Raw genomic sequence first — 8,645 nt, forward strand, 5'->3', positions numbered from 1 at the left:
GTTGACACGCTTTACATTATTCCGCATTTGCGAGGGATATAAATGTGATGTTTTATATTGGAACAAACTCACAATGTAGCTTATAGGATATTTTCAGAGCGACCTCTATCATTGGGCTGAAGTGGTAGGCCAAGTTTGACAGGATAAGGTTGAAACGCATGATTTCCAACTCACGTCAAATCAATCCCAAATGCGCCAGTGCCTTCTCTAGATTAGTCAAAGTGTTAAATGTACATAAACTAGTAGTGTTGCTAAACTCTATCAAATACACATATTAAATCACTCAACTTGAGAATACTCTTTCTCTCTTGCTCCCTCACACACACACACACTAAGCATAATAGTCCATGAGCCACAGGCCCAAAAAGGGGCGTGTCACTACATATATTTTTCTGAAAGCTACAATCCAAACTTTTCTCATCTGTTGTTCCTCGTTGGTGGAACACACTGCCAGTTCCTACAAGGGCAGGGACATCCTTTTCCCACTTTCAAAAACTCCTGAAGACCCAGCTCTTTAGAGAACATCTACTCATAGCAACACTTACAACAAGTCTTACTGATCCTAGCACTCACCAGCCGCTTTAAACTGACAAGTAACTGTTAAAAACAGCACTCACCGACGCACTTATTCTTACTGTACTCTAATGTTTTTTTAAACTGTCCTAAAATTGTGAGAATTGTTCTAAAACTTACTGTTTACCATGTTGTTAGTCGCTTTGGTTAAAAAGCGTCAGCCAAATGTAATGTAATGTAATGTAATGTAATATCTCTGGAGTATAAAATGCTATGACAGAAGTTGGATCTTGTAGCTTTGTGGCTGTACAGGACTTCAAAGTTGACCTCTGATTTTGTTAAACCACTCATAGGAACCCAGAAAATAATCCAAACCTCATTATTACTGATGCATATATGGTGTTTGATGCTGGCATACATATTTTGAATCATTATGTGATTTTGCCCTTCATTTTGGTTGATAACAATTCAAGATTTATGTGCAAAAAAGCTAATTTGAGTTCCTATCTGATTAAAGGCATTAAAGGCCAATATATGTATAAATGGTTTATTTTCTAATGTCATTCCCCACTAATGTTACCCCAATTCCGTGTGTGTCCTCACTTTTGGACCTCTGTCCTAACTTGGGAACAAGTGTCCTCATTTCCAGTGGCATAGCGTGGTCACCATAGCTACAGGGACCCCCAGCCTAGAGGGGGTGAAAGCGGATCGGTAGGTCCAGCTGGTTTAACTGGATATGACCACAGGACTGTGCACATCATTATTCAGCTTCCATGACGTACGTTTGCTTATGTTTGCTAAACAAACGATAGATAAACTTGTGATCTTGTAGGTCAATGATGGATGGTCGAACCTTCTGCCGCACGGTCCGGCTGGGCGTCTGTTTTGATGGACTGCGGTCGCGTGCAGCTGATTGGAAACAACTTTCCACGTCCTCCGGCTCGCGCACGCTGAGTGAAGCGCATGCGCAGCTAGCAGTTTTGGGGGTTGCACGAGTCCTTTCCTCTACCCGTTTTTTGCCGGAATTTAAACCAAACAGACGCATTTGGAATATTCAACGCATTTGGGATACACACTTAAAGTAGGAAAATTACTTTGTCATAACGACGAGACGATCGTGTAGCTTCAATACCAGGCCAGCACCGACATAGCCCCTGTTAGCATATATGCATAGGTTAACGTTACTTAACGACACGGCAGCGAGCCAGTGCCTTAATAGCCAGCTATCGCTAACTAGCTAACTCTGACTAGCATGACATGTAACCTGCAGACAATTAGCGTGTGCGTTGCGTTTGATCTTTATATCAGAGGGAGGAGAGAGTAACATGTCCTTTGTAAATACGTGACTGAGTTGTAACAACAAGCTGTGCAAGATCTCGTTATTTGCACTAGTGCCACCGGTCCCAGCCAACGTGTAGCCCCCCTGCCTAGCCACTGCCACAGCTAGCTACCCTGCTAGCGTTAGCCTGGTAACCTTAGCTCTCCGGCTACGCAGCCGAATAACTACCGTTACCGTGGCTCCGGTCACGTCTCGTGCAACGCCTCTCAGTTTGCAGAAACAATGCGGGAATAAGTAAATATGGGAACGTAGTGACATATCTTTATTTTTTACTATTTCAGTTTTAGTTGTTTCTTTAGCTGACCATTATCATGTCTGCGAGCGGGTTCACAGACCTGCGCGAGAAGCTGAAGGCCATGACGCCGCACCGAGACGACCTAAAAAAAAAACAACTCCCCGAGCGGAGCAACGGCGGCGCCAAGAAGCGCAAGTACCGCGAGGAGTCCGAGGAGGACGCCGCCAGCGACCAGGAGCAGCGCGAGGCCGAGGCCCGGCGCGTCAAGAGCGGCATCAAGCAGGCGACCGTCTTCAGCGCGCAGGAGTGTGCGCTCATCGAACAGAAGATTGACGAGGTGGTCGCCAAGGGCGACAAAGGTCTGTACCGCGAGCACACGGTGGACCGCGCGCCCCTGAGGAACAAGTACTTCTTCGGCGAGGGCTACACGTACGGCGCGCAGTTGGAACGCAGAGGCCCCGGCCAGGAACGGCTCTACTCGAAGGGCGAGGTGGACGACATCCCGGACTGGGTGCACGAGCTGGTGATCAGCCGCCTGGTGGAGCGAGGACTGCTGTCGGAGGGGTTCGTCAACAGCGCCGTGATTAACGACTACCAGCCGGGCGGCTGCATCGTGTCGCACGTGGACCCCATCCACATCTTCGAGCGGCCCATCGTCTCCGTGTCTTTCTTCAGCGATAGCGCGCTCTGCTTCGGCTGCCGCTTCCAGTTCAAGCCCATCCGCGTGTCCGAGCCCGTGCTGCACCTGCCTGTACGCCGCGGGAGTGTCACCATCCTCAGGTGTGTGTCAGAACCCGTGTTGCACGTCACCGTCCTCGGGTGTGTGTCCATTGTGTGTGTGTGTGTAAGGTGTGTGTGTGTGTGTTTACTGGTCATTCAAACCAAACTGCATTACCGTGAGTTTGTGTTTACCTGTGTGTGTGTGTGTACAGTCAGGTGTGGTGGTAAAGGAGATGTGTGTGTGTGTGTTTACTGGTCATTCAAACCAAACTGCATTACCATGAGTTTGTGTTTACCTGTATGTGTGTGTTTACTGGTCATTCAAACCAAACTGCATCACCATGAGTTTGTGTTTACCTGTGTGTGTGTGTGTACAGTCAGGTGTGGTGGTAAAGGAGATGTGTGTGTGTGTGTTTACTGGTCATTCAAACCAAACTGCATTACCGTGAGTTTGTGTTTACCTGTGTGTGTGTGTGTGTGTGTTTACTGGTCATTCAAACCAAACTGCATCACCATGAGTTTGTGTTTACCTGTATGTGTGTGTTTACTGTCATTCAAACCAAACTGCATCACCATGAGTTTGTTTTACCTGTGTGTGTAATGTTTGGTTTATTCAAACCAAAACTGCGCCGGACCGGGTTAAAAAAGGCATGTACCTTTCCTTCTCACTGTATTCCTGCAAATCTCATCCTGTTCTCATATATCCAATGAATCTCGTGGATTGGAGAAATTAGTTCTACTCTTGCATCTTGGCTGGCTAGTCTAACTTTCCTCGCTTTTCTGCTAATTCCCTTGAATTTAATAGAAGCAACTAGCTTGTGTCACTAACGCCACAAACTGCTAACGCTGATGGAGGTGTAGTTTTGCTGCATTGGCAAACTGCATTTTATGAGTTGGCACCAGTGTGTGTTTTGCACGTTATGTGTATTTTGTAGACACACATTGACTTGGTGAGAACTCATTCAAAACCAAACTGCATTACCATGAGTTTGTCATTACCTGTATATTGTGTGTGTGAGAAGTCACGTGTGTTTACTGGTCATTCAAACCAAACTGCATCACCATGAGTTTGTGTTTACCTGTGTGTGTGTGTTTACTGGTCATTCAAACCAAACTGCATTACCATGAGTTTGTGTTTACCTGTGTGTGTGTGTTTACTGGTCGTTCAAACCAAACTGCATTACCATGAGTTTGTGTTTACCTGTGTGTGTGTGTTTACTGGTCGTTCAAACCAAACTGCATTACCATGAGTTTGTGTTTACCTGTATGTGTGTGTTTACTGGTCGTTCAAACCAAACTGCATTACCGTGAGTTTGTGTTTACCTGTGTGTGTGTTTGTGTGTTTGTTTTTCAGTGGTTATGCAGCCGATGAAATCACCCACTGCATCAGACCTCAGGACATCAAGGAGAGGAGAGCAGTGATCATCCTCAGAAGGTGTGTGTGTGTGTGTGAGAGCGAGAAGGAGAGCAGTGATCATCCTCAGAAGGTGTGTGTGTGTGTGTGAGAGAGAGAAGAAGAGCAGTGATCATCCTCAGAAGGTGTGTGTGTGTACAATCAGGTGTGGGTAAAGAAGGTGTGTGTGTGTACAATCAGGTGTGGGGTAAAGAAGGTGTGTGTGTGTGTACAGTCAGGTGTGGTGGTAAAGGAGATGTGTGTGTGTGTGTGTGTACAGTCAGGTGTGGTGGTAAAGGGAGATGTGTGTGTGTGTGTGTGTGTACAGTCAGGTGTGGTGGTAAAGGGGATGTGTGTGTGTGTGTGTGTACAGTCAGGTGTGGTGGTAAAGGAGATGTGTGTGTGTGTGTGTGTGTGTGGTCAGGTGTGGTGGTAAAGGGGAGATGTGTGTGTGTGTGTGTGTTGTTCTAGGACAAGGCCAGATGCTCCGCGATTGGACACGGATGCTCCAAGCCCCGCCCCTATTCCCTCAGACCGCACACACAAGCGCTCCCACCGCAAAGCAGACCCTGATGCAGCACACAGGTAAACACACACAAACTCTCTCACACACACTCTCTCACAGTCACACACACACCAAGGGTGTCACGATTTCGATTTTATTTCGAAATCGATCGAAATTACATCTCAATTTTGAACTTCGAACTTAAAAGTAGAATCGACGATGCAGCCACACCCCCAATGTCACGTCCAGCATGTATGCCAAGACGCACAAACACACACGACGTGCTGAACTGCAGCGTCAACACTGCTCTAATTTTAGGCTGCAGCCAGTTAAAATATACACATTAACCTACCGAAATCAAAGCCCCTCTTGCTACTTTGAAATCACCGGTGTGGAAGTATTCATTCATTCACGTCAATTAAACTAACTTAGCCTACTCAACTTGCAAGAGAAAAGGTGAACTAGTTACAGTCCAAAGTTACTTTAAGGCTTAAAATGCACATTGATAAGTACATATTCCATGAACACTAACCTTGGGTCTCTTCGGAGTGTGCTGAAACAATCAAATTATCATTCTGTGTTGTTTCATTTCAAAATGTTCACGTCTCTGTTTTAGCCTAATGTTAGCTCTGTTTACATTACAACCTCACGGTTGGAACGGTTTCAAAATAAAAGCCCCCTGAAACAGAAAAGGAAAAGGCCAAAAAGAGTAAATAACATATAAGGAATGCATTAATAGTAATATTTAAAAAAATTGAAAATTGAATCGTGACTTTAAAATCGAAAATTACATCGAATCGAGGATTTGAAGAATCGTGACACCCCTAACACACACACACCGTCACACACACACTCCCACCCCCACTGCAAAGCAGACCCTGATGCAGCACACAGGTATGTAGCAGAGCTGTCACTTTTGTGAAAAAATCCTGTTTGATTTTAAAATCGATTTTCTATGTCTAAAGACGTTTACATTTTCAACGCCAAATATAGGCCAATCCATGGACAACTAACAGGCATTAGGGCGAACGTAAAGAGGGCGCTTGAAGACGCAAGCCAGCAATATTTCTGATGATTTATTGGCGTGAAGTTTCGTGCACAATGACAAACAGGAGTGCAACATTCTCGAAAAACAATAAGCAGAGTGGACTGCCGTAACATCAGTGAAAAACATTACACACACACACACACACACACATTAGGGCCTATCACTTGTCTCTCATGCACACACACACACACACACACACACACACACATTAGGGCCTATCACACATCTCTCATGCACACACACACACACTACACACACACACACACACATTAGGGCCTATCACACATCTCTCATGCACACACACACACACACTACACACACACACATTAGGGCTCATCACTCGTCTCTCATGTTACACAGGTTGATCACACATTGTCCTCCATTTTTAGGGCAAAACACCACACACTACATAGCAGCCGATCCCTTCAAACAGGTTGATCTGTTGCCAGTTTGGCAAAACGCAGCCGATAAAATTGGTGGTAATTTTCTTTTTAGCTTTAGCAGTGCCTACTGCACTTTCTGAATTCTTTATTTTCTTTTTCTGCTTGTTTGTGAGTTTTGTTACATCTTTTTTTATTTGTTTAATTTGTTTAAAATGGATAGTGTACATATTTGGTTAAAATCGATTCCCTATTTTAGTTTTCAAAAACTTGTGTTAGTTGGTCCAATCGGTTGGTCCTAACAGACACGCACACACAACATTACCCCTTTTTTTACACAGAGACACACACAGAGACTGCACCTGACACCTGCCATTGAACACACACACAGACACACACACACACACACACACACACACACACACACACACACACACACACCAGGGATGGAAATTAGCCCCCCGCCCCCTGCCAAATGCAGGTAGTTTTGTGCGCTGGCGGGTTAATTTGGTCAACCTACCAGCCACTGTGATGGGTAAATAAATAGAGCTAGCATAGGCTACCACAAATAGTCAGATCCGGTCTAATTTTCATACTTATTCACGGTGAAAAATAAGGAAGTGTCTGTAGGGATCATGTAACGTTAAAAGCCATAAATCGTTACGTTAAACGTTAAAATCTAACGCCGTAAATCGTTACGTTAAACGTTAAAATCTAAAAATATTTCGCTAAGCGTTAAAATCTAACGCCAGTAAATCGCTTAAAATCTAACGCCGTCATCGTTCACGTTAGCGTTAAAATCTAACGCCGTAAAACGCGCTGATTTGAGGTTCTACAACAACTACCAGTGAGCCGCCGCCCTCAGCATAGCCTATAGTCGTTATTTTCGGTACAAAAAGTGGGTGAACAGGAATAATATATAAGAAAACTTAAGAAGAACAATAGTGGGTTTGCTCCGCAAGGATCAAACCCACTAATTGCTTGCTGGATCAAACCCATTTTAAATATAGCCTTGATACCTGTAAATATTTAAATCAGATGATGTACAGCAGGGGTTTTCAACCGGTGGTCCGTGTGGCGCCATTGCAGGTGGTCCGTGACATGCATTCCAGCCTGCGTAATTTCACAATTAATAACTTTTTTCCATCATTAATTTTTCCAAACCATTTCCAGAATTGTTGCGCATTGGTGTGAATACTGAACTTATTGAAAATATTTAAAATACTATAGAGGATATGTTAGCTTTGTAGGCCTACATAACAGGTCTATCCTGTGCTTTGCTAATGCTGTGTTTTTTTCCCCCAACGCCACACACGACATTCATAAGGTAGGCTACGCCTGCGCCGATATAGAGCAGCTCGGACGGAGTTCAATTATGTTTCGTTGAAAAGAAGCTTAATAGTTTTGTGAAATTTGGAGAGGAGTGGAGCTGTTAACTAACGTTTCTAACTAGGGTGAAGTTAGCTAGTCAGTACCAGCATGGATCGCTATTTTAGTAGCCTAAGGAAAGTAACAATGTCAGGACAGATGTCAGGATTCTGCTGCATGCTCTTCAGACAAAGCTACAACTTCGGAGGAAACACAGTGGAAACAAAGAAGAAGATGCAACACATACATATGGATTTAACGTAACGTATGACACGACACTATAACGATAATAACTTGTGTGTGTGTGTGTGTGTGTGTGTAGGCCACGCGTTCTGGAGATGGATAAGGAGGAGAACCGCGTGTCTCGTGTCCGATCCCGCAGAGACTACAGTTCCCATGATTCACAGCGAGACAGCTCCACGCGCAGGGTCAAGATGCGACGCCACTGAGAGACTACATTTCCCACGATGCACAGGGGGCAGTAGACTCCACGCGCAGGGTCAAGATGAGACGCCACTTAGACTACATTTCCCATGATGCACAGAGGGACGGCGCCACGCTCTGAGTCAATATGAGACGCCACTGAGAGACTACATTTCCCACAATGCACGGGGGGACGACTCCATGTGCAGGAGGGATAGAGCCTGTGACAGCCAGCACCGTGGCAACCTGCAGCCTCTACTGACGTGTCACACACATACACACACACACACACACACACACACACACACACACAACCTGCAGCCTCCCCACATACGTGTCATACACACACACACACAACCTGTAGCCTCCCCACATACGTGTCATACACACACACACACACCCTGCAGCATCTCCACAGACGTGTGTCACACACACACACACACACACAAACGCAAACCTGTAGCCTCTCCACAGACGTGTCACACACACACACACACACACACACACACAAACCTGCAGCCTCTCCACAGACGTGTCTCACACACACAACACACACACACACACCTGTGCTCTCAGTCCTGAGCATTTATTACACACAGACACACACACCTCTACACCTACACCAACTACATGCATGCCTGTCCACACACACCATCACCATATACAAATACAGACCATCTGTACTCGCGCTCTCTCCCACACACACACACACACACACACA

At 45.4% G+C, this 8,645-nt stretch overlaps 1 protein-coding gene across 2 annotated transcripts; it reads left to right on the forward strand.

Annotated features, from left to right (window-relative positions):
- The first annotated feature begins 1,246 nt into the window (after positions 1-1,246).
- On the forward strand, positions 1,247-8,263 carry alkbh5 (alkB homolog 5, RNA demethylase). Of its 2 annotated transcripts, XM_048247414.1 has the most exons (5): positions 1,247-2,867; positions 4,162-4,218; positions 4,271-4,294; positions 4,672-4,785; positions 7,824-8,263. In XM_048247414.1, exons 1-5 carry the CDS (start codon positions 2,164-2,166, stop codon positions 7,948-7,950), a joined length of 1,026 nt encoding a protein of 341 aa, XP_048103371.1. In that variant the 5' UTR covers positions 1,247-2,163; the 3' UTR covers positions 7,951-8,263. The 2 variants fall into 2 exon arrangements, with proteins under 2 accessions (XP_048103371.1, XP_048103370.1); XM_048247413.1 differs by lacking the exon at positions 4,271-4,294 and having other exon boundaries at positions 1,255-2,867; positions 4,162-4,242.
- The last annotated feature ends 382 nt before the right edge of the window (positions 8,264-8,645 follow it).

The sequence above is a fragment of the Alosa alosa genome, chromosome 7, assembly GCF_017589495.1.
Source record: "Alosa alosa isolate M-15738 ecotype Scorff River chromosome 7, AALO_Geno_1.1, whole genome shotgun sequence".
Classification (NCBI taxonomy): domain Eukaryota; kingdom Metazoa; phylum Chordata; class Actinopteri; order Clupeiformes; family Clupeidae; genus Alosa; species Alosa alosa.

What these genes read in the sequence shown, in the direction of transcription:
- alkbh5 (XM_048247414.1), top strand. Translation starts at nt 2,164, where the DNA reads ATGTCTGCGAGCGGGTTCACAGACCTGCGCGAGAAGCTGAAGGCCATG. An exon ending in CCTCAGGACATCAAGGAGAG is followed by an intron (nt 4,219 to 4,270) that starts GAGAGCAGTGAT and finishes GAGAGCGAGAAG; the next exon opens with GAGAGCAGTGATCATCCTCA. An exon ending in GACCCTGATGCAGCACACAG is followed by an intron (nt 4,786 to 7,823) that starts GTAAACACACAC and finishes GTGTGTGTGTAG; the next exon opens with GCCACGCGTTCTGGAGATGG.